Source organism: Rattus norvegicus, chromosome 9, assembly GCF_021556685.1.
Source record: "Rattus norvegicus strain SHRSP/BbbUtx chromosome 9, alternate assembly SHRSP_T2T, whole genome shotgun sequence".
NCBI lineage: Eukaryota > Metazoa > Chordata > Mammalia > Rodentia > Muridae > Rattus > Rattus norvegicus.
The window spans coordinates 42,625,046-42,651,878 of record NC_141542.1 but is presented as its reverse complement, the minus strand read 5'-3'; the positions used below and the strand labels follow the sequence as shown (position 1 = coordinate 42,651,878).

The 26,833-nt window shown below is 40.7% G+C and overlaps 1 protein-coding gene across 5 annotated transcripts in view; it reads left to right on the top strand.

Annotated features, from left to right (window-relative positions):
• The window catches only part of Adgrb3 (adhesion G protein-coupled receptor B3), a 726,584-nt gene that overhangs the window by 674,721 nt on the left and 25,030 nt on the right, over positions 1-26,833 (top strand). For 3 of the 5 annotated variants that reach the window (NM_001106898.1, XM_087565135.1, XM_087565137.1), the window contains 5 exon segments: positions 1,044-1,142; positions 1,470-1,641; positions 14,324-14,419; positions 16,832-16,871; positions 23,430-24,073. In NM_001106898.1, the coding sequence (NP_001100368.1) occupies positions 1,044-1,142; positions 1,470-1,641; positions 14,324-14,419; positions 16,832-16,871; positions 23,430-24,073 (1,051 nt within the window). 5 annotated transcript variants of the gene reach the window in all.

Below are 26,833 nucleotides of genomic sequence, written 5' to 3'. Positions count from 1 at the left end.
TAAAAGGAATCGAGAATTCCCTCCTCTACCACTTACGTAATAACCCTGCTCCCCTACAACATTAACCGAAAAATGTGCGGGGCAAACAGGTTCTAGACACCAACGCCATGTGGGAATGGAGTACAGAAGTATCCGACAGAAATTTATTTCGAGGTGTTTTGAAGTTTGATTCACATAATTTCATTACACGGTTTCTATTTTCATAAACATGTTTCAGGGAACAATTTTTCAAGGGAAAAAATCCATTGAAAGTTTTTCTATGTCACCTCATTTTGCTTCCATAAAACAATAGATAAGATCTACATTATTTGAATCTGAATTCACCTACAAAATGTCTTAGGGCAGCATAGACTGTTACATGTTGCACGGTTGAAGCCTCTTACTTTGAACTTAATTAGTATGATAAATACATTTTACTACTGCAAAATGCTAGTGATCTTTTATTATTAGATATTCTCTCATCAAGTTCCATCGCCCCTATATTCAGATCGCCTGAAAATTTTAACATATATTGATGCTATAAAAACTTCAAAATAAGAATCTGTAGAGATACATATTTTACACTTGAAATATATATACCTTACTTTCTTAGATTTCTTGTCATAAATGTTAATATTTCTGGAGGTCTTCCTGGCATCTGAAATTTCTTCAGATGACAATGAAAATCCTTTAAGCTAGGAGTCCTCATATGTTTAATGTACCATGGGTCTGAATAAAGGGTTGTGACTACATGTCTATGCAAGCACATACAGTGTTTAGCCCGATGTGTTAGTCAGTTGTAGTTTACAGACGCAGGGGTATCTGCAGTATTCCTGATGGGAACGCACTTCGCATGCTACCAAGGCTCACACAGTTAAAAGGTGAATGCTGCAATGGTGATCCGTAGTTTAATTGCATCTGTCAAATGACCTAGAGTGTTTATCCTTGATAAATATTACTTTTTCTGCATGAAATCATATTTAAAAGCTAACTTGCAGCTGCAACTACCTTTGGTGACGACTCAATATTTGTGTTCTTTTTGTGGGTGTTCTGTTTGTTTGCAGTCAGATGAGTGAGCCTCATAGCGGTTTGACGCTCAAATGTGCCAAGTGTGGAGTAGTTTCTACAACAGCTTTGTCAGCCGCCACCGCCAGTAACGCCATGTTAGTCTCGATCACTTAATCTTCTTGTTATAAATCTTTACCGTGCATGTGAGAAAACGCTATGATGGAAAAAAAATCGCGTTTGCTAATATTTGAGTATTGTTTTTTTTTAATGGAGAACTATCTTTATAATGATTGCGGGCTAGTCTGTAAATGATACGTAAAATTCTCAAGGGTTATCCGCTTTGCGGTTTCCAAGTTAACGGTCTTGGGGCCACACATGAGAATGCTTTGTGGGGAAGTAAGTGGGGGTAGGGGGGTCGGTTGTGGCCTGGAGCGCGGCACGCAACTACGTCATGTTGGTTGCTTTCTTTTCCTTTTCAACAGGGCCTCTCTTTGGAGCTCCTGTGTGGTGCTACCGCTTCTAGCTCTGACCTGGATGTCTGCAGTTCTGGCCATGACAGATAAACGCTCCATATTGTTTCAGATACTTTTTGCTGTGTTTGATTCACTGCAAGGCTTCGTGATAGTCATGGTGCACTGCATTCTTCGGAGAGAGGTGAGACAGATTTCTTTTGTAAAAAGAGATTCGGAAAAATCGGAAGGTGTGTCTGAATTAACCAGCGTGATCTTCAATTGTTACCTTGGTCTTGTGACTAAGTCGACCTTCTCCACTGACCATTGCTTCCGACTCAAAGCAGAAAAGAAGCATTAAAGGCAAAATGCATGAGGCTTTGACACTCAGTACAGTGCTAGGTGGAAATACACAGGTTTGTACAAGGGAAACCACATCCAGAGGGGCCGAGGCCCAGAAAGACCAGATTCAAGACAGAGTGAGCCGGGAACTCTGGAAATGCTGGACGGAGGCAGGATAAGGGTAGCATGCCTTAAATGGCACTGGTCATAAGCAGCCCATGCTATATGCTGGTGTGATTAGCATATCCCCAGTCTTATCTTACTTTACATGCAAATACATTGCATCTGAAAGCGACTACAGAGAAATGATTTGGACTTGGAACTTTGTGTCTACAACTACAGTTCCTGCCTGTGGTAAGACACTACAACACGCAGTAGTGGTCCGTAAAAACCATATGACTGCTGTCCCAGCGCACCTCCGGATCCCACTACGAGTTCACTTCCAGTTAAAAGGGGGGAGGAAGACTCAGCACTACAGACCCTAAAAAGCACCACAGTCATGTTAAGACAATGGAAGGCTGCAGATTTGCGTTGTCAAGGGATGAAACAATGTTTTCCAACCAGGGAGAAAATGATTCTGAGTGCTTGCAAGCACTAACACGGTGTTTACAGGTTTCTGAGTCATTTCAGTGTTTACTCTGGGGATGAGTGAGGAATCAAAACGCATGCTGACACCATGGCAGGGGAGTGAGTTTGAGGAGAGTCGACTGTCGATTCACACCGGCTAGCTTGTCTGAGCAGCATATTGTGCTGCACAAATCACAAAATGTGTGTGCATTTGAGCACACACCCCCATGGTCTTACAATGATGTGTGAAGGTAACAAGAGGCTTTCACCTGATTTATTAGGCGGACAGAACTGTATTTCTGCCTTATCTGGGGAAGGCAAAGATGTCATCAGTAAACTCACAGGTGTATTCTAAGAATATTCCAGGATGAGAACCCATGAAAACAGATGAAGCGTTACTTCATCTTGCAAGGGGAAGATATTTCACAGCTCAGGCTCTGAAGTAGCTTACAACTGTAAAGTCTTATTCGACAATTTTTTTATCTAAAATATCACTCCTAAAATCTCCCAAATACCAAGTTCTTTATATAGAAAAGTAATAAAGGTTAAAAAGAAATTGAACGATAATTTAGATTATATTCTTTTCCAATTATGTGGAATATTATCCTGTTGACCGTGTGTATTAACACTCCTCTTAATAATTTTAATAGAGAGTTCTTCTAAATTAATAGGCATGGAGCCATTTCAATTGACAATTAAGGATGGGCTATTGCCGGCTTTAAGCAAGGTGCAAGAAATATGCGCATTCGGTTCTCAGAAGAAATTAATGCCCTCGTTATTAAGGAATAGACAAGTGCTTCATCGTCACACTCATTCTCTATTTTCTTAAAGGCATCGTCTCATGGAGCCCATGATAACTTCAAACTCAGCGTGCAAGTTTTATTTAGCGCTAGGGATGGAACCGAGGGCCTTGTGCACGCTAGGCAAGTGCCCTATACACGAAGCTACATCCCAGCCCACATCTCTTTTTTAGGTGGTGTTAGGCTGGGCTCAAAAGAAATAGAATTCTAAGCGACAGATATTATGATGTCTCATTATCGAATTTTTGCTACTTGCTGGGAGAAAAGTATTTGGCCGGAAAAAAAAATCCTTGATAGACATCAGAATTTTTCAGTGCTTTCTAATCAGACTATTAACTGTCAAAGACACGATTTAAGTGCAATTAAGTCAAACCATAAAGTAAATGATCTCACTAAATATCTGTAAATACATGTTTTCTCTATTAGTAGGAACAAAAACATGGCCATTTCCTCCGATACTGTTCAGAGGAAAACTGAAAGTGAGTAGCTATGGCACTGATAAATTCATAGTGAGTTACTGTGTTGAATTCTTGCGTTCTAACACTACAACCAACATATTTCTTGCAGTTGTATTTTTTTCCCTTAGCCATTGAACCATACAAACAGTCTGCAAACTTTGCTTCAAATACATATATTTCAGATAACTGAGCCTCAGAAATCCTGAGAATTCCTAAGGGGAATTTTGTTATTAAAGAGCTGAGGGTTCTCAGAAAATGTATTATTTAAAGTACTTTATACATTACATGGAATACATCATAGCACAATTCCTTGACAGTAAAGCCTCTTTCTGATCTGCTTGTGTCTTTGCAGACATTGGTAGGGGGTCTGATTCATATTGTGACCATGTTGCCCTAACACTGGATAAACTGTAAGAGAAAAAGAAACCCCCTTCCTGGTCCTCTGTGCTTTCTGTCAATACATTGCCTTAAGATACACCGATGTAGGCCTCATACTGTTTATGAAATTCTGAGTTGGAAGGCGCAGCTTCTAAATTCTCAATTTACAATTCATCACTGATAATTCCCAGGAGACTTAGGAATATGCCTTGTCTTTCTGGCTTGTCTCACCTGTTTGCTTTTCTGCTATTTTCTTCAGAATAATTTCATAGAATTTGTATGGAATTTTTCTTTCTTGAAAATATGCAGCCAATGTTAAAAAAAATCCTTCTGATGTATAGGTACATACATATTCTAATTCCTGCCTATTTTTTACATATTAACATAATTTGGATTTGTTGTCTGTTTGTCTGTTTTGTTCTAGTTATCACTGTTCTTACTCATTTTGAGTGGAGCATCTTTGGAGATGAAAATGAAAGATTAGTACTTTAAGTTGTACTTTAAGGAGGAATGAAAGACCATAGTGATGATGTTTAGAGCCTAATATGCAGAAGACTATTTTGGGTGTGATTTTTGCTTTTGGTGGATCCCATTTTAACAACAAAACAATTTCTAATCTGGGAAGGATGGAGAAGTTTCGCAGGTGCTAAGAGCTCAACTTCTATGTATTTGTACGTGTGTGCTACATGCTAATGTGCCAGGACTCTATGTGCTCAGATGTGGGGACCAAAGCGGGACTTCGGTCCTCAGTCATTCTCTGACTGGTTACCTTGAGACAGACTCCCTCACCAAAGCAGGAGCTCCGCTTTCGGTTAGGTAGACTGGCAAATGATCTCTAGGGATCCTCCTGTCTCTGCACCCACCTCTACCCCAAGAGTAGGTTATAGGTTCTTAGCCACAGGCACTAGGACTTCAAACTCAGTTTCTTGTGCTTACAAGGCAACACTCACCCACAGATCTGTCTATTTACCGTCATAAAGAGAACTGGGTATCTAAATAGCTGTCCCTGATCTTTAGACCTGACGAACTTAGTATCGAATACCATTCTTTGCTTAACACTATAGTTGCTTCTTCTAAAACACCATTATCTTTTGGAGCTGTTTTAGCAAATGTTTCTAAGGAAAACAGAAGACAAAACAAACCAAAGACAAGATCAAAAAGACGTTCTAAAATATTTAGGTATCTGATTTATCACAAAACATTATGTCCGGCCCAGACTAGTACTAACGTGCTCTAACTAATCAAATTGAATCTAGTAGAACAAATAGATGTTTCCTGCTTTTGCTGATTAGAATTCATTTGGACTGAGCAGATAAGAACACATACTATTTACTATTCTCCTCATTGCTATGGAAATGAAACTACACAAGAGTTATGAAACCTTTGAAATACTTCCCGTTGCTAGGAAACCACCTTCTTGGTCCCTGCGCATTCTTCTCATCTCTGTCTCTGGCTGTGCCAGCCTCTAAGACAGTCTTACAGCTTGATGTCAGATGGGGGAAAATAACAAGATGGTGCTACAAAATAATCTACAATAAAACCCTGCCGCTAAATAGAAGGGAGAAAAAGAAGCTTAAGATGTGAGCGCTGTACGGATGATCTGGTCGTGTCTGTGTGTAGATCCCATGGCTGTTCTACAAGATCAGTGTCAGAGCCTCGGTTCTCTCTCCTCTCTCCCAAGCCCTGGCATGGAGGCCAGCTGGACCAAATGAGTCCTCAAATATTCATTCAACCCTGTGAAGCAATTTTGCAAAAAATATCTTTAAAAATGAACATGAAATGTGCGCTCACTCCCACTCCCTCCCTCCCCTCTCTCTCCCTTTCCCTCCCTCCCTCTCTCTCCCTTCTTCTTTCCCTCCCTCCTCTCCTCCTTCATCTCGTCCTCCCTCTCTCCTTCTCTCTCTCCCTTCCTCCTTCCCTCCCCCCACCCCCTCCCTTCATCTCTTCCTCCCTCCTTCTCTCTCCTTCCCTCATATCAGAGTTCTAGCTAGAGTATTTGGTGGCCTTGGTTACAGTAACTTGCTCCCAATGGTATCTGAAAAATGGTGACTGTATTTTATAGCATTAATAAGTAGCCAAATGTGGAGAGCGTCAGCGTTTGATTGGAACAGTTTGCTTGGAAGGCAGACACTTAGCACACAAGTTAGGAGACAATTGAGTCATATACTGACACCTTCGTGCTTTTGGGGATGAATAGAAAATGCCAAAAGAACATCATTGGAAGATTTCATTGTTTTGTTTTGTTTTTAGTAAAACAAAGCATGTGCCTTAAAGTAGGAGAATGACAAGAGGCAACAATATAAGCCTTGGCAGGAAGCACTGACTTGACACAGCCTGGGACAACATGCTGTTGGTCTCACAGCATTTCCTCAGGGACCACCATATCACCCCACTCCACACTCAGATTCCTAGACAAGGAAGTGTATATATCTTGCTAGGTTAGGCTTTCCCACGTTGTCCCAATCCCAGTTATACTCGAAACATCCGCATTCTTCTCAATCTTCATCAGTATGTCTGTCCAGAAGCACAAGAGCTTAACGGAGCTGGGAAATCTGACCAAAGAGGAAGCTTCTGTGGACAAGTTCAGACACAGGAGCCTAAAACACAACTCGATGTGCGGCCTGCCAGGGAGCATCCAACTGTGATTTATGGTTCCTCTAAGTTCCATCAGTCACATTTTCCCTTCCAGCAGCCCCCGACTCTAGGGATCAGTGTCATGCTCTGTGTCCAGGGATCAGAAGCTTGACAGGCAGCTCCCACTTCCTTCCTCTTAAGTCATCACGATCTCTCACCTTCCAGCTCTCTTATACTAGCACGGGGAGCAAATGTGTCTTGACTAAAGGGATACGATGAAAACACATGGAGTTATTCCTTTTCAAAATGTCTTTTTCTGTTTCGGTTTCATCCCTTGGCTTGAACAAGTTCAATCTTTGTTCAGCAAATTTGAAAAGACAGAAGCAGAGGGGTGTCCAGGAACGAGGGGGACTTTCAGGGCAGGAGACATGGGTCTAGCTTCAAGTCTGTCACCTGTCATGCTAATGTTGGGCAAGTTTCTTGTGTCTGAATGTGAGCTTGCTCTACTGTGCGTCTCCCCAAGCCTGTCTGCCTCAAAGGCTACGCTGCCAGGCTGGAATGAGATGCCCGCTGGGAACGTGTGAAGCATGGTGTCTAGCATACGACACCCCCCCACACACATTTGCACACGAAAGGAATGCCGCTACATTTTTCAGACCGTGTGTTTGAAAGATCATCTAAAGAAGTTTCCATGTACCCCAATGTGGGACATTAAAAAAGAAAACTAATTTGAAGGTCAAAAGCATAAAAATTTCAGATAGAAATTGATAGATCCTACAGCGTTAGGGAAACCCAGTAAAGGGCCATCAGAGCTGGAATCTGAGAATGTACTCTGAACCTTTCATTGCAGAGCAGACAAAACCTTCCTGCTTGTTTGTTTGTTTGCTTGTTTGTTTGTTTCATTACTAGGAGAAAATCCAGTAATATTTTTTTAAATGTCAAGTCCTTTGTGTTACTTACGTCAATCGCACAATTGCATAGTATTTATAAAACTGAGACTTATCCATCCATTAATGATTAAATATGAAATAGAGCACTATGTTGAAAACTTCTGGGCCGTCAGTTTAAGAGTGAAATAGCAGGTGTGACTGCAGATGGACGATTTAAGGAAACACATAACACACACACACATAAACACACAAGTCTTCCCCCCCCCCAGAAATAATAACAAATGAATACGAGGTTAAAACCTGTGTGTTTCTGACTTAAAATGATCCTCTGAGTTCAAAAGAGTTCATGAAGAGTGGCTTGAGGTGACACTCTTATTTTTTTAAGAGGTGAGGATTTGGTCTAAGCAGTTGAGCGGCTAAATTCAGAGCCTGATCCCAACTGTGCAAGGCTTCCCTATGAGGCTTCTGGGATTTGTAACACGGCCAATGGTGCTCAATACTCCTCCCCTGCAACTTCTAAATCTGGCAGGGACTTTGCCCCGTGACTCTCTGCCAGCTCTCTCTGGAGCGAAGACCAATTGGGAAGCCCTCAGCTTGCTGCTGTTGAGAAAATCTGAATGCTGTACGCCACGAGGGTAGAGACAGGAGGAAGACACTCCCCCGCAAACAGCTATGAACTCAGATCTCATCCAGGAGAAAGACTTATTCCTTCCTAGGCACTTTTTTTCCCAACGTAATATTTTTATTGATTATTTGGGAAATTCGCATCATGCATAATCACTTCCCAGTCCTCTCAGGTCCTTCCCCCTACCCTTGTGGACTCCCTCCCAAAAATGAAGAACACACGGGCGCAAGCACACATGCATTTTGTGTTTCCCGTATACTCACTGGAGCATGGTCAAACTCCCGGTAGCCAGCCCTGTCAAGGAAGCTGAGAGCTTCCCCATCTGCATGGCCACCGGAAACCCTCGATTGTGGAGGGCTAGACTTTAGCATCCCATCATGTCTTTATCACACCATCTACAATAGTCTCCTTTCCAGGCTGTTACTCTTTTGAGGGGGTGGAGGTGGGGCTAGAAGTTGTCAGGGAACACTTCCACATCCTTCTTTCTCAACTGTGAGTCTCCAGTCATCGATACCACTGCAAAAGGAGCAGCCCCTAGCTGTGGACTGAAACTTAGACACAGCGCTGATAGCTATCACTGTATTCTTTTTTTTTCCCCACACGGAGAGGTTTAATGAGAGAATAGAAGAGCAGAAAGGCTGCGGGCCATGGGCACGTGGAGGGGACGGGGGTGGGGAAGGGGGCAAGAGCAGCAAAGAACAAAGAGCAAGAGGGGTAAGAGTATCACTGTATTCTTAAAGTCGTCTCTGTCCCTTTTTCTTTTTCTTTTTTTATTGGATATTTTAAATATTTACATTTCAAATGTTATCCCCTTTCCTGGTCCCCCCCCTGCTTCTCCCATTCCCCTCCCCCTGCTTCTATGAGGATGTTCCCCCTCCCATCCATCCACTCCCACCTCACCACCCTGGCATTCCCCTACACTGGGGCAACAGCCTTCACAGGACCAAGGGCCTCAACTCTGCCACCCTCTGCTACATATGCAGCTGGAGCCATGGGTCCCTCCATGTTTGCTCTTTGGTTGGTGGTTTAGTCCCTAGGAGCTCTGGGGAGTCTGGTTGGTTGATATTGTTATTCTTCCTACGGGGTTACAAACCCCTTCAGCTCCTTCAGTCTGTTCTCTAATTCCTTCATTGGGGTCCACAAGCTCAGTCCGATGGTTAGCTACAAGCATCCTCATCTGTATCAGTAAGACTCTTGGCAGAGCCTCTCAGGAGACATCCATATCAGGCTCCTGTCAGCAAGCACTTCTTGGCTTCAGCAATAGTGACTGGGTTTGGTGACTGCATATGGGATGGATCCCCAGGTGGGTCAGTCTCTGGGTGGCCTTTCTTTTGGTCTCTGCTCCATTCTTTGTCCCCAAACTTCCTTTAGACAGGAGCAATTCTGGGTTAAAATTTTGAGACGGTGGATGGCCCCATCCCCCAACCTGGGGCCTTGCCTAACCTCTGGATATGGTCTCTACAGGTTCTTCCTCCCCTTTGTTGGGGTTTCATCCCTTTTGGGTCCTGGGAACCTCTTGCTTTCCTGGCATTTGGGACTTAACAGACTATCAGACTCCCTTAAAGTCCCCTAAATATTTTAAAGCTAGTTATATATCTGTTCCTTGCTACCCTCTCTTACTTTCAAGCCTGGCTGATCATTACTTAGAATGACAGACCCATTTTGGAATATTTCAGAGAGAAGACGTTTTATAATCTAGATGTGAAGCGTGACATAATTAATGTTAAATATTTCATTGTTCCCCCACAGTTTCATTTCAAAATTGGGTTTACTAGCTTCCGAAGAGGTTTTGAAATGTTAATTTCACAGTAGCTCAGATTTGTAATTCTAATATCTAATAATAAACTTTAAAAAAACTGTTAAGTAAGAAATTAGTTATTCATAAATAGTAAACCAAGGATATTTACTGCCCAGTCTTGCCTAGCTTTGTCAATATAACATTGACATAGGAAATTCAGGGGGACTTTAATTTTAGTATAGCGTAGAATGACCTATTTTTTTTCTTTTTGCTATTTATTTTCATGTTTCTCTAGAACTTAAACTTCAAACAATTCCTATTTTTCATGGGCATAATTCACATTAATTCACCAAGGATAAAACCCTCTGTTTACCTGCTAGAAAATTCAATTATCAAAATGTTTGCACGTGACTGGAACCTTGTCCAGATACTATCTTCCCTTAAGCCCCTCTGTGGCAAGAAGTTGAGCCCTGTGCATCTTGTCTCATCATTTCCTTCCATCGTGTTGAGCCAATATTTAATGCCAATTCATTTAGATAGCCTCAGTGTATTTTCAGATTAAAAAAAAAAGCAAATAAAGCATTTGGAATTTAATGAAATTTCCCCTGGAAATCCTTATGAATGAGAGTTTTCCACTAAAAGTGTCTTAGAATCTAATTCTTTAAAACGTTAAAAATGACCTTAAACACAGTGGAAAATCCACGTGCTTTTCTTCCTTCCACTTCTCTCAGACTACATCGCCTCATACGGCTGATGCCACTCTCTAGGGTAGACCTGCCCTTAGCCCACTGTCGCATTCAGAAAATTTTCAGCTGAAGTATTGATTTGTGTGTCTGTGTGTCCAAGTGCATGTCTTGAAAAAGAAGAGATTTCTCTCATATCTCTTTCAATCCACCAGACAGTGATTTAGAAGAGAAATTTACAGAATTTGCTTTTCCTTGTTTTAACATCAGCCACAAAATCCTTGACAACCGTTTAGTCATGGCTTTGAAATAGAGAACACTTAGCGAGGACCAGTGAAATTGATGCTTGATATTGCTACTGTCAATGCACACACACGGCTCTATATCATCTGAAGGAGACACAATGGTGGACATGGGGATCATTATTCCCACTGCACTGTTTTATATGTTATACATGCCAGTATTTAGAAATAGCTTTGAAGGAAATCTTTGCACCCAAAAGACAATGTTCCTAACATGCTATTTATTTTCCTTCATAAATTGTTCTTTAATTGTTACCTTGTATAAAAAGATTTTTAGCATAGACCTGCTTTTCTGACAATGGCTTATAGAGGTTTTTTTTTAGAGAAAACAATTATTAGTTTCCCTAATTCAGACTTATGAATAAGCGAAAAATAATGAGAAGGTGGCAAACACTGAACTCATTGCCAATTTTCTGTTGTTATTGTATTGTTTCATAACCCACAATGGCTTCTTGATCTAAAAAGGCGTTTCCCACAGATATTGAGGCTGAAAGACTCATTTGCTCTGTCCAGGACTTGTCCGCTTCACTGAGAGAAACTGGGTGATTGAGTCCTCCTGTTCATCTGGGTCTTCGGAAAAGGAATCAGAATAGATTTCAGTGCAGCTGGACACTCATTGTGTTGAGCCAAGGAAATGTATCTGGGAACTGATCATTCTTTTGGAAGAATCTGAGAGGAGCAATATTAGCATCATAGAATAGAAGTAATCAAAAGGCACCTGCTCTCAGTCCCACGTCACAGAAATTGGCTGCACCACAAGGCAGAGAACCCTAGGTGGGGAGAAGGTATGGGAGTAGATCTCATTATTGGGCTAGCAGGGTAGTCTGTGGTAGTGACCACTCAGCTCTGTATCCCAGATCTTAATTGCCTTTTTGGGGGTAGCATTGACTCAAAAGTGGGTAGGAGGGGGACAAAAAAATAAGTTAATGGACTCAGGTCTTGTTCCACTCTGTTCTGTTTTATTTACATCTGTTTGTTTCCTGGCCAACGTGTCTGTTATACACACCTCACATCCAAACTGAGACAGGAGGTTACAGAGCTGTGCTTTTTCAAAAGAAAAGATCCACACGTGCTTACCTTGCCATCCCTACAATAATGCTTGCATAAAGGGAAAACACAACATCAGCTACATTTTTTAAGACTTATTTATTTATTTATGTATTATATATAAGTACACTGTAGCTGTCTTCAGACATACTAGAAGAGGGCATTGGATCCCTGTGGTTGATGGGATTTGAACTCAGGAACTCTGGAAGAGCAGTCAATGCTCTTAACCACTAAGCCATCTCTCCAGCCCTATCAGCCACGTTTTTAATAACGATAGGACAGATTGTAGTAGATGAGAAGGAGACTATCAAACACATGAGCTCAGACGAAGGATTAAAAAATGACCTGTCCCAAAGATTAAAACAGAGACTGAAGGAACTCCCATTCAGAGCCTGCCCCACAGGTGGCCCATACATATACAGCCACCCAATTAGACAAGATGGATGAAGCAAAGAAGTGCAGACCGACAGGAGCCGGATGTAGATCTCTCCTGAGAGACACAGCCAGAATACAGCAAATACAGAGGCGAATGTCAGCAGCAAACCACTAAACTGAGAATAGGACCCCCATTGAAAGAATCAGAGAAAGAACTGGAAGAGCTTGAAGGGGCTTGAGACCCCATATGTACAACAATGCCAAGCAACCAGAGCTTCCAGGGACTAAGCCACTACCTAAAGACTATACATGGACTGACCCTGGACTCTGACCCCATAGGTAGCAATGAATATTCTAGTAAGATCACCAGTGGAAGGGGAAGCCCTGGGTCCTGCTAAGACTGAACCCCCTGTGAACTAGACTATGGGGAGAGGGTGGCAATGGGGGGAGGGTTGGGAGGGGAACACCCATAAGGAAGGGGAGCGGGGAGGGGGATGTTTACCCGGAAACCAAAGAATTATTATTACGTATTAAATAAATTTAAAAAAATTTAAAAAAAATAAAAAAGATAGAGCAACGTTTTAACGAACTGAAAAAAAAATGACCTGTCCATTGATTTTTGGATAAGTAGCCATCCGTGAACAAATCCATCTAGAACTTATGAGAGACCTAAGGGACCACAGAGCATGTGTCCTGATGCTGAGGTGCCATGGGATCATAAAGCAATCAGTGCTCCTTGCCTCTGTTGGGATTTTGTAGTATGGCAGGCAAGGTAGCATTCTTAGAAGGTAGCATTCTTAGAAGTCTCTTGGGCAATGTGCATGCTGAATCCAGAACCTGTTAAGGAAGTGTAACTTATCCAAAGAGACTTGATCTTTCCCAAGTCAATCAACCAGAAATCAAGAGATGTGCTTTCTTTCTGTTCTTTTGCTTCCTGTTCTTATGACTGGAGAGCTAGACCTGAAGGAAGAAAGGAGTAACCCTCCCCAAAGTGTCTCATTTGAGTCAGAAAAGGAAAAAAAAAATCAATTCTACTCAGAAGATCATTGGGTGATTCCATTGTCTGAATATTGAAATCTGTTCTGAGTCTCACACAATAGTTAATCCCCATGAACATCATACACATAGTTTATAACAACAGGAGAAGAAACACCCTCAGGTAAAAATGACAAAGGATCACGCCAAACAGCCACCAAAACTAGATAAGATTGATGAGGCTAAGTGCCGGCTGACAGGAACTGGATATTGATCTCTCCTGAGAGACACAACCAGAGCATGTCAAATACAGAGGCGAATGCTAGCAGCAAACCACTGAACTGAGAATGGGACCCCAGTTGGAGGAATTAGAGAAAGGATTGAAAGAGCTGAAGGGGCTTGCGACCCCAGAAGAACAACAATACCAACCACCCAGAGCTTCCAGGGACCTAACCACTACCCAAAGACTATATATACATGAACTGACCCATGGCTTCAACTGCATATGTAGCAGAGGATGGTCTTGTTAGGCAGTGGAAGAAGAAGCCCTTGGTCCTGCCAAGGTTGGACCCCCAGTGCAGGGGAAGGTTGGGGGTGGTAAGGGGGAGTATATGGGGAGGAAACACCCTTATTTATGGGGGAGGGGAGGGAATAGGGAGCTTATGGACAGAAAACCGGGAAAGGGAATAATGTTTGAAATGTAAATAAAGAAATATATCCAATAAAAAATTGTTTTAAAAAATGGCTATCACGTTCTCTGAAGAGTTTCATATAGATGTTGGCAAAAGAAAAACACGCTGACCAGAGAGCAAAGCCATGTACACCTGTATTCATACTAAGAAATAAACAATGTCAGGTATGGTGGTGTAGGCCTTAATCCTAACATTCGGGGAGGCAGATGTGCAAATGGATTTCTGTGAACTTGAGGACTTCTATATAACCAGTTCCAGGCTAGCCAGGGATAGATAACGAAGCCCTATCTTAAAAACAAACAAGTAAATGAATATAGGAAAGTGAGTCTTCTACTGTAGCAGCAAAGGTAGCATTTTCTCATAAGTGATGCCCAATATGGACAGTGTCTAGTTATTATTGAGAAGAAAAGGAAAATTAATGTTTTCTTTTCCTCCACACAGGTTCAGGATGCATTTAGATGCCGGTTGAGAAACTGCCAGGATCCAATCAATGCTGATTCTTCAAGTTCTTTTCCTAATGGTCATGCTCAAATCATGGTGAGCTTTTATTTCTTTTTTCTGGTTGATAATTAAGTCATGGTTTCTCAAATATATATACATACATATATATATATATTCCTTGTTAATAAAATAATATAAAATCATAAGTTCTCTTTAGGTCATTAAGACTAATAACTTTGGGAGCTGGAGAGGTGACTTAGTGCATTTTCAGCACCTACATCCACAGCTCATGATGATCTGTAACTCTGACTCCAAAGGATTTATTTGATGCACACACACACACACACACACACACACACACACACACACACACACACACACTAAAATAAGCCTTTAAAATAGGTAAAGACTTGGTGCTTCGATGCCCAATGAGTGTTCTTCCTGGATTGCCTTTGAATCAAGGGTCTGCTGTTGGCACTCTTGGGTGTATAGAATGGTGTCTCATACAATGGTAAAGAGTATTTTCATCTAGTCTAGAATTCAAGATAATGATTTTTACACAGAAGCACCATGGACTTTCACATTGAATTTTTTTTTCTGTTTGTTTTGTTTTGTGTGTGTGTGTGTGTGTGTGTGTGTGTGTGTGTGTGTGTTGTGTTTTTTCTTTCTCTTTTTATTAATTTATAAGAGTTTCATAAAACAGGTTTGATTGTGCTCTCTATCCCAGCTCTGACTTATTTGAATATGAGAGTCCACAAAAGAGCTGCAACTCGGCTTAGTTAAATATGTATAGGTAGGTGACAGCAGGTAATAGTGGTTCCCACATATAACCTAAAGAAGGCACCAGAGAAGTAAAATACAAGGAAAGGGTGCCTTTCCAGGGATAGGTCCAGATTGTACATGAGACCAGAGTAACATTGGGGTCGTGGCTGCTGTAGGCATAAGTACACAGTCAAACTTTAAAAATGAGATCTGATTGCAGTCATCAAAACAGAAATGGGAGTTCCTGCACACGCCTGGGCTGCCAGTGCTGTGAGGCCGAGACAAGAGGGACCCCATCTCTAGAGCACACTCTGAACTGCACAGTATGAACCCATCTCAAAACAAAACAGACTGTCAGCCAACCGAACAATATCAGCAGAACCAAGACCAAATAGGAATGAGTTTTCTATAGGATAACTGACTTAATACTAGCATTTTTTTTGGACTAGGAAACATAAAAATATGGCTAAGCAATATGTTAGCAGCTAAAGAATGAGAAATAGCAACCAATTCCTTTTTTAAAAAAAAAATCAGATAGCCCTAGGAAATCTCTGTTTAAGGTATTGATGGTGGGCTGACCAGATGGTGCGGCAGGTAAACCTCATGACCTGAATTTGATCCCCGGGACCCATCTTAACTTAGAAGGAGAGAACCGACCCCACAGTTTCCCTCTGACCTCCACAGCTGTGCTGCAGCATGTCTGTCTGTGCATAACAACAACAACAACGATACAATTTAAAATTAATATTAATAAGGACAGGCATCTGATTAACAGAAGTTGCTTGTAACAGGTTAACTTGGTTTTACCGTTAAAAAAGTGATAAGGTGATTTGCTTAAAATGAGAATTTGGGCGAAGATGGAACTGGCATTCGAAGATTCTAGGCCACACGGAGAGTCGCTAATCCATCAGCTTTAATATGTGATTCTGTAGGATTGTGACGTTAGCAAACCTGCGTCATAAAATATTGTGTCACAAGTAACACGCTAAAACTGGAAGCACAAAATACAAAACTCAAAGACATGTATTTAAGGGTTTTTCTAACAGTGTGCCTTCTGGTTGCTTTATTAAAGTTAGGCTATTGCTTTAAAATTCTGCTCCAGCTGTGTTTTGATTTTGAAGTACTACTAGAGCTTGAACCCAGGCCCTGTGTGGCCTCTGCAAACTCGGCGACTGACTTACACCCCCACCTCACCTTTTTTTTTTCTTGAAAGAAGCCTTCCTGTAGCTGAAGGTAGCCTCATCATTCAACCAAGTATGACCTTGAACTTATGATTCCCCTTCTTTTCACCAGCCCAAGTGTATGCCACCATTGCCATTTTTTTTGCAGTTCTGGGGATTGAACTCAGGGCCTCGGGCATGCTAGGCAAACACTGTCCCACCACCTTTAAACCTTTGAGATTGAGCCTGGTCTCAGGAACCTTGATGTCATTCTTGGACTCAGATAGGTCTTGCATATGTAATCTTCCTAAGCAGCAAGATTTACCACTGGAACCACCAGTCCCAGCTAAAATTGTATCATTTCATATGGGGAATTATGCTACCGTATCAAAAAGAAGTCATTTTCCATGGGTTTAGAGACCATTTTGTCTCTAGGAAATTCTGGTTGTTCCCTAAGAATGTTATTTTGCACAAAACAATAAGTAGGACTGGACATACGTCTATAAGCTTCAGATAATCTGAATATTAAAACCATTTGCAATCTTCATTAAATGATGATTCTATGCCTTATTATTTTTTGTTACAGACAGACTTTGAAAAGGATGTAGACATTGCTTGCCGATCAGGTAAGAATACTTGGATATTTGAGATATAATCAATTCGTAGGGATGTGAAATGATTTTGTGGGTTTTAATCTTCTTTTTAAAAAAATACTGTGTTTTGTGCATTCCACTCATGTTGGGGACTAGTGGCATCATTCAGTGAGAATCACCCTAACACCAGGGGTCTATATAGAGGGGGGAGAGAGGGGGAACGAGCTATGAGAAGAAATAAAGGATAGATTACTGAGAGCACCATAGCAGCAAAAAGCATTAGATGTGCCCTAAACTTCATCTGTATGAATAAGGGCAGTTGTAAGGCAAGTCACTGTGGCATCTCATATACACACTGTATCATCTGAGTATCCAAATATTTAAAGTCAAGATCATTTTGCTCAATCTGAGTGTTATTTTTGCTTTCTGGGGGGTTATTTATTTATTTATGCTTCCAGATTTAACAGCCTCGTATCATCAGTCATTTCTAGTAGCATCTTCTAGGCCTGGTGCTGAAAAGAGCCACCAATTTGTCAATACATTTAAATTACAGGGCACACATATCTGCATGGCCATCCAGCTTTCGTCACTGCTGGCTAGTTACTTGTATTGTTGTGGTGTAGATTCAGATCTGATTTATATTGCAGTGTAAGCACTGACATGTCATCTAAAACCCCTCAGATATTTTATAGGTGCTGTCAAGGAGACCTCTAAGATTATGTCAAAGTTATGCTTCTGGTACATTTTCCCCAGGGGAGCGGGGGAAAATAAACTTCTGTGCTTATCTCTGTTAGCTGTCATCTTAAATTCTTTCAGGATAACATCCATCTGAGATTGTACAGCCATTGAGCGTTTGATACAGAATCTTCTCTCTCTATCCAAACTGTCTACAAAGGAGTTAAATGACATGACGACTATTACAGAACTTGCCGGGTTGGGAAAGACACCTACCTCCTACCTTCCAGACACCCCTCTGTGTTGCTTTCAGATTCAACTCAGAGCCATTAAAATCTGTGCAAATGTCAAATCATATTTCTTTCCACAATCACGAGCACATGGGAGACTAATCTTGTATTCTTGAATTCAATCAAAACACTCTAGGCAGGGCATGGTCACAGCCACTGTAAGTTAGCTGCTATGATTTGGCAAACCGTAGTGGGCATGTGAGAGGAGCAGGAATTACCTTTTCCTGTAGGGAAAAAAGACCCAACAAAATGTTGCCAAGACATAATCTTGCTGGTGTTTAGTTTCATGAACCTGCCAGTTCAACGATAGCTGGCAAAATAATTCCCCTCGGCTTATCCATCCACTGTGATTTACAAGCCATGGCACAAGTTTCCCATTTATAGAATATAATTTGGCTGTGTAGGGAGGCTTGAACATATTTTAGTAGTTAGGTATCTGTTTAATTCCTAATCATCTATCCTCAGGTTAGCCTCCTTGCCTCTCTTCATGTATTCCTTTTTTTAAAATTATTTTTACTAGTAATCATTCCATTAGTTAACATCTCAAATGATATCCCACTTCCAGGTTATCCCTCCATCAACCAACCATCCCACATCTGTCTCCCCTTCCCTTTGCCTGTATGAGGGTGCTTCCCCACCCACCCACACTCTCCCACTCCACCACTCCAGCACCCACCCCCTACACTGGGGCATCAAACCTCCCCAGGACCAATGACCTCCCCTCCTGTTGCTGGTAGGCAAGGCCATTCTCTGCTACATATATATCTAGAGCCATGGATCCCCCCAGGTACACTCCTTAGTTGGTGGTCTAGTCTCTGGGAGAACTGGGTAGTCTGGCCAGACTATGTTGTTCTTCCAATAGGGTTGCAGTTCCCATCTGCTCCTCCAGTCCTTCTCCCAGCTCCCTCACCAGGTTCCCTGTGCTCAGTCTGATGGTTGACTCCAAGCATTCACATTTGTATTGGTCAGTTGCCGGCTGAACTTCCCAAGAAATCTCCACACTAGGTTCCTGTCAGCAAGTGCCTCTTAATCATAGCAACAGTGTTGGGTTTGGTGTCTATAGACACCATGGGTCCCCAGGTGGGGCAGTCCCATGTTGGCCCTTCCTTCAGTCTCTTCCATTTTTTGTACCTGTTCTTCCTCTGGACAGGAACATTTTTGGGTTAAGAACTCTGATGGGTGGGTGGTCCCCTCCCTTGACCAGGGGCCATGCCTATTTACTGGAGATGGTCTCAGCAGGTTCTATCTCCCCCTTCTCTGTGCATTTCAGCTAAAGTCATCCCCACTGGGTCCTGGGAGCCTCATGTTTCCTTGGTTTCTGGGACCCACCAGTGGCTATCCCCACTTCATCATCCCCCCAATACATATTTTCATTCAATTTCCCGACCCTCTGTATCTCTCTCACATCTCTTCCAACTCCAGTTCCTGATACTGCCCCCCTTATTTCCTCTCCCTCCTCCTCTTCCTCCCAGGTCCCCCTTTCCCTCCACCTCCTAGGATTGATCATCCTGTGTCCCCCTCAATGCAGAACTGAAGCATCCATACCCTACTCTTCCTTCCTTCTATGCTCAATAGAGTCTGTGGGTTGTATCATGGGCATTGTGAACTTTGGGGCTAATATCTACTTATCAGTGAGTACATACCCTGTGTATTCTTTTGTGTCTACATTACCTCACTGAGGATGATATTTTCTAGTTCCGTTATTTGGCTGTGAATTTTATGAAGTTATTGTTCTTAACAGCTGAGTAGTACTCCATTGTGTATCCGTACCATATTTTCTGTATCCATTTTTTCAGTTGAGTAACATCTGAGTTGTTTCCAGCTTCCGGCTATTATAAATAAGGCTGCTGTGAACATAGTGGAGCATGCGTCCTTGCTATGTTTTGAAGCATCTTTTGGGTTTATGCCCAGGAGTTGGTATAGCTGGCTCCTCATCTATTTGCAATTTTCTCAGGAACCACCAGACTGATTTCCAAAGTAGTTTTACCTGCTTGCAGTCCCACCAGCAATGGAGGAGTGTTCTTTCTCCACATCCTCACCAACATCTGCTGTCACCTGCATATTTGATCTTAGCCATTCTGATTGGTTGTTTTGATTTGCATTTTTCTGCTGACTAAGGATGTTGAACATTCTTTTATTAAGTGATTCCTCACTTGAAAATTCTCTATTTAACTCTGTACTCTATTTTTTAGTACGGTTATTTGGTTCTCTAGAGTCTACTTTCTTGAGTTCTTTGTATATATTGGATATTAGCCCTCTATCAGACGTAAGGTTGCTAAAGCACTTTTGCCAACCTGTGAGTTGCTGTTTTGTCCTATTGACAGTATTCTTTGCTTTACAGAAGCTTTGTAATTTTATGAGGTCCCATTTGTCGATTGTTGATCTTAAAGCAAAGCCATTGGTGTTCTCTTCAGGAAAAGTTTCCCTGTGCCCAAGTATTCAAGGCTCTTCCTGACTTTCCCTTCTATTAGATTCAGTGTATGTGGTTTTATGTGGAGGTCCTTGATCCACTTGGACGTGAGATTTATACAAGGAAGAGAGAATTGATCAACTTGCATTCTACCAGTTGAACCAGCCCCTTTTGTTGAAAATGCTCTCTTTTCTCCACTGGATGGTATTAGCTCCTTTGTCAAAGATCAAGTGACCATAGGTGTGTGTGTTCATTTCTGTCTATTCCATTGATCTACCTGCCTGTCTCTGTACTTATACCATGCAGTTTTTTATCACTACTGCTCTGTAATACAGCTTGAGGTCAGGGATAGTGATTGCCCCAGAAGTTCTTTTATTGTTGAGAATAGTTTGTGCTAGCCTAGAATTTTTTGTTTCCAAATGAATTTGAGAATTGCTCTAACTCGCTGAAGAATTGAATTGGTATTTTGATGGGGATTGCATTGAATCTGTAGATTGCTTTAGGTAAGATGGCCATTTTTACTATATTGATCCTGCCAATCCATGAGCATGGGAGATCTTTCCATCTTCTGAGGTCTTCAATTTCTTTCTTTAAGGATTTGAAGTTCTTGACATATAGAACTTTCACTAGCTTTTTTAGAGTCACACCAAGATATTTTGTATTATTTGTGACTATTGTGAAGGATCTCCTTTCCCTAATTTCATTCTCATCCCTTTTATCCTTTGAGCAGAGGAAGACCACTGATTTGTTAGAGTTAATTTTATATCCAGCCACTTTGCTGAAGTTGTTTATCTGCTGTAGAAGCTCTCTGGTAGAATTTTTGGGGTCGCTTATGTATACTATCTTATCATCTGCAAATAGTGATATCTTGAGAATCCTTGACAGGGAAGAATGAGAATGTTTTTGTCTTTTTCTTAACAGCCATTAATATCAAACCAATGTGTCTCAAAGTGTGGTACCCAAGCAAGCAGTGTCAGATTTACCCGGCAACTCCTAGAAATGCAATTTTAAAGACCTACCAAGATCTTCTAGGCCAGAAACTGTGGTACTGGGACACAGTAACAAGGGCTGTTAGAAGCCATTCAAATTACTCTGATGCATAGCAAGGGCTGAAAATCTTCATGTCAGACCTTCCTCTCAGAGCTGCTGCTCCCAACCCGTCAGTATGCACAGTGCTGTCTTTTGATAGATTGTTCTGGTTTTCTCAGTCTGTACTGAGGGTTTGGGGGTTAAGTCTTTTAAACACAGACCGGCACCAATGTATTATTCAGAAACAATTTACAACATTTTTATATTTCTATTTTCATTTTGGCCAATACTCTTTGAGTTCGAGCTCATCAGTAGCTTTCTTCAGAGTTTTCCCAAGAGATTTCTGCGTATGTTGAAATGTACTAAACTTTAAAGTCTCGGTTCAAGGGCTACAAGCAGTCTGTTGTGAACTTGGAAACTGCTTCTGGAGATGCTGGAGTACACATCTGCTTATGCTAGCTATTCAGGTTGCTTTCTGTGTCGCTTGGTTTTCACTTTTGTTGTGCCTTTCACGGCTTGATTAATTTCTCTCAAAGTAACTGTTTTGGCATTGTTGCCATGTGTAGGAGGTTTGCATCCAAGGCTTGTTTACATTTTAAGCAAAGCAAAGAAGCAGGATGTCTCTCACATACTGTGGACACTGCTTCAGAAAAATAATTACATTTCCCTAATATTTAATATACATAGATCATATTGGAGAAAGATGAGTGTATCTTGCATCCCGATTATGAAGCCAATACTCACTACCAAAGCTTCCTTTGTAATTTATAATCTATTAATAAAGGTGTGAAAACATCTGCCCATCCCTAGTATAACACAATAGGTTCTTGTCGTGTGTCTTAAGTTTTAGTGCTATCAATTTTGGATCAATTTTTGTGTAAACTTAGGAACTTAAAGCTATTCTGAAAATTGGGAAGTGCTTTAAACATTGTTTTCATTTCATCTCTTATCAAACTGGTTAACAAACATCACCCTTTAATGTTGGGAATAATTATTCCCGACAATCACGATGTGGGACTGCTCTCTTATTATCTTAAGAAGTTTAGGTTTTAGTTTGTTGTTGTCTTTGCTTTTACAGAGTGTAGGTAGCCAAGACTACCACAGCCTCCCAAATGCTGGTACTACAGACTACCACCGTGCCGGATCTTGAAATAACTTCTTCAGGCATAACCTTTTCTTAATTTTTAGCATATAATAATATAAAATATAAAAATTTACAGCCACATTGTGGATTCATGAAAAAATGAATATTTAACATCATGTACAGTATAGGAAACAGAGGGACAATAGTACAGTGATTAAAAAGCACCATCTCTAACGATAGCAGGTACTGTATGAGGGGTTCATGCTTTGGAATACTTTAAAAGCTACATTTCCTCATAGTAGCAGAATGTATTCATAATTTGCTGTTTTTCAGCTTCTGTGCTAATTCACAATTATGAATATATTTTCAAATTTTGAACAATAATAGGCAAAATTCAGCCTGTCTGAAAACTTTTCAGGCTTCCAAAAGCAAAATGTTCTGTAGCTAGCTACACATGGTGAAATGTTCTACTATAGTTGCTTTGATTTGTGGGCAAAGTGGCCATCCTGCCCCAGTTCTGTTTTGGGACAGGGTCTCTCTATGTGGTGTTAGCTACCCTGGAACTCACTATGTAGAGCGGGTTCATCTTGAACTCACAGAGATCTGTCTCTGTCTCCCAATTGCTGGGATTAATGTCATCTGTCACTACACCCAGCTCTCAAAGAGCTCTTTTAATGAACAAAACTTCTAGAAAAGTTCAGAAGAAAGGCCTCTAAAAAGTAGCAAATTAGGGTGAACAAAATCTATATTTTTTATGAAAATGCTTTGAAGTAGACGGGTGAAGAAATCTTCTCTGGTAATCTACCCTTTCCCTGAAAATTAATGCAGAACTTTTTATAGGACAGAGCATTGAAATTTTTAGAAAACCAGCTAATTAGCTTTCAGATATGCTTTATCTATGGTCTACTCATGATCTATGGTACCATCAGAGTATCAGTAACAGTTCAGTAATCCGGATCATGAACAAAAGAGTGTTAACAAATTGTTAAAAGGTTACTCTTCTTTTCCTTTGGGAGAGTGTTTAGTAGGAAGATAAATAATATCGTGTAATGATAAAAAATTAAAGACTTGCCTTTTATTAACTACCATGTTCCAATTTTCAGTGCTTCATAAGGATATCGGTCCCTGCCGAGCAGCAACCATAACAGGAACGCTCTCCAGGATCTCTCTAAATGATGAGGAGGAAGAGAAGGGAACTAACCCTGAAGGGCTAAGCTACTCAACATTGCCTGGGAATGTCATTTCCAAAGTCATCATCCAGCAGCCCACAGCCCTGCACATGCCCATGAGTATGAATGAGTTGAGCAATCCATGTCTGAAAAAGGAGAACACTGAACTGAGGAGAACTGTGTACTTATGCACGGATGACAATTTGAGAGGGGCTGATATGGACATCGTCCACCCTCAAGAACGAATGATGGAGAGTGACTATATTGTGATGCCCAGAAGTTCTGTTAGCACCCAGCCATCGATGAAAGAGGAAAGCAAAATGAATATTGGCATGGAAACCTTGCCGCATGAAAGGCTATTACACTACAAAGTAAATCCTGAATTCAATATGAATCCCCCCGTCATGGACCAGTTTAATATGAACTTAGATCAGCATCTTGCGCCCCAGGAACATATGCAGAATTTGCCCTTTGAGCCTCGCACAGCTGTGAAGAATTTCATGGCCTCCGAGTTGGATGATAACGCAGGACTGTCAAGAAGTGAAACTGGATCAACGATATCAATGAGTTCTCTGGAGGTGAGTCAGAAGAGGTTTTACTAGTTCCTTGATATTTGAAGGACAGGCAGGCTGATCCATATGCTTTTGGTATTAGAGAAGATCTGTTTAGTTTTGACAGGGTTTCTAATGTTACATATTAAGATTCTGTACAGGAAATTTTTCTACCAGGACACTGAAGTCTGCTGCTTCACGATGTTATTAAAAGGATCCCAGCGTGTTTAAAGTGATAGCAATCAATCCTTGTCCTCTCGTAATGGGACTCACGTGGACCATTTATAAAAAAAATAGAGAAGATCCTCTTGAGGTTTCACTGTTATGACAGGACATTGTAAAATATAAAATAATAACTTGATCGTGTTACAGATCCAAGGCTAGATCTAAATCTTCTTTTATAAGGCCATCAGCTAATATGAAGTTGAAATGTTTCTGTGAGTTGTACTATTACACTGATTCTAGACTTATTATTATTATGTTACGTTAATATTATTCAGAATGAATGTTTTGTCCTAATCCTATAGAGTGATAACCATTAAAAGTATTGGTCTTTAACAATTAAGTACTCAAACTATATATTCTAAGTATACTAAGACGCAAGACCAAGAAGCAGACAACAGCCTTTGTCCTTACTAACATAAGGTCATCAGCAGTAAACAATGCAAACTACCCTCATCTTTTTTCATCTCAATGAAGTAGAGAATTACTAACAATTATCATCCTCATTCCTACTGTAATAGGATTACAGAGTAGGTATCAAAAAGTATACCTGATTTTCTATTACCATATTTCATTACCCTAGTACTATTTTGTGTGTATCTTATATGTCGAAGTCTTGCTATAAACCCTCTACTAATCTAAGAAATATAGTCTCTATAAAAAAACCTACATGTATTTTTATTTATCTTATTTATTATATATACTTTCAATTGTGTTAATGTATTATATGTGTATATTACATAAGTCACCATAGTAATTGGTCATATGGCCTTTCCATCAGAGTTATTCTGATAATATACAAACATAATCAAAGGCAATGGCTCCTGCATATTTTTCAAAGCTGTGCCTTTCACTCTGTTCAAATCAAAATGGGTGATGAAATCAACATCATTTATATGTTATTTTAACCATAAAAATCACGTGGTCTGCATCAGATGAAAGATCTGCATTTCAGTGACCTAGAGATCCCAAAGCTTATATTTTGAAAAGGAAATTCAGAATTCAGAATAAAACTGAGTTCCCCATTCGTTCTTTAAAAGAGTTTAATGGTTGGGAAACAACTGATAGAGAATACATACATCCACAATAGAGCGAATAATCAAAATTAGCATTTTTATAGAATTTTCCATTAGCAGATTCTCAAATCACCTTAAAAGCATGAATTAATTAATCTTCCCAACACTTAGATAAGTTGCTATAATCTTCAAGTAAAAGCATCTGTTCAAGGAGCCAATATCTAAGTAATAAACGCATCTAAGGCTTTGACCCCTCCGAATGAAACAAGAGGTTAACTATGTAGGAACATGTATCTTGGAAGACTGATACAGTAGGAGATGACAAGTCATTGCCTGATCTATTCATGGCTAGAATGTGAAGATGGGCCATGAACTCAGTCATTTTCCTCCAAAAGAGATGACAAGATGAAAGATGGGAGGTAAACTCTGCTAGTTGATAGCACAGAATCCAGTGGTCATGAGAAAACTGCATGCAAGACACAAGTTGAGGTACAAAAAAGAAGAAAGCCAAAGAGACCTGAGTGGGTGAGTGGGTGGAAGCTTTTATTCAAGTAAGCAAGAAGCAACAAAGAGAGGGGGAGGCTCCCAACTGCCGCAGTAGTGCCAGCAGAAAAGACTGAGGGCTCCATGGGAGTGTGCTCTGCTAACCCCCAATTATTGGGTGTGAATGCTTAAGACATTCACAGAGTTCCTTGGCACAAATGAGTATCCAGATTTTCCCTATGCCCATTATTGCACTCTGTCTTTATTTCTGTTACACAGTGCTGCCCTAACTGTGTTTTTTTCCCAGAATGAACCAGTTAAGCAATTCTAAAAAAATTTTAGAATTTGAGCTTTCATAAATGATCCAGACCAAGATGTCCTGTAACTACTTAAGATGAAGATAATATCGCCTTCAGCACTTCGAATATCCACCTTCAGATAACAAAAGATATCAGGTTCATGATGTAGCTAGAAGACGAAAGAAGGATAAATGATAACCAGGGTGTATCATGACCATAAGCATGATCCTAAGTTTAAACTTTAGAATGAGTTCTTTTGATTTACTGTTTAAAAATAGAAGTTCATTATTGCTTATAAAAAGACAAGCCATTTCTCAACATGGCAGGATGCTACACCCATAAATTCCCAGCACCTGTGGTTGCCCACACAAGACCTCATGAGAACAAGCCAGTCAGCATTTTAACATGGAAGGGCCCATAAATCCTGAACTATAACCAAGGTGCTATTGACAGTCGATGGCTTCTAGAAGAAGGAGAGTCTGTTTTCTTTAAGGATGTACCACCTTGTCATTTGACCCTGGCCCAGTGGCTGGTCCCACCCTCATGAGTTTATGGATAGCACAAATTAGTCTCCGTGGGCTATTAAAAGAGAGAAGAGGATATGAAGTTGAGAGGGAGTGAAGACTGAGGACCTGGGAGGAGCTAGAGAGAGACATGGAGGATGATTATGATCAATACATTTTATGAATTTCTCAGAGAATAATTGAAATGTTATGTATTTTGAAAGGGCAGGTCAGCATGACTTCAGGATTGTAGAGCTTCCTGTT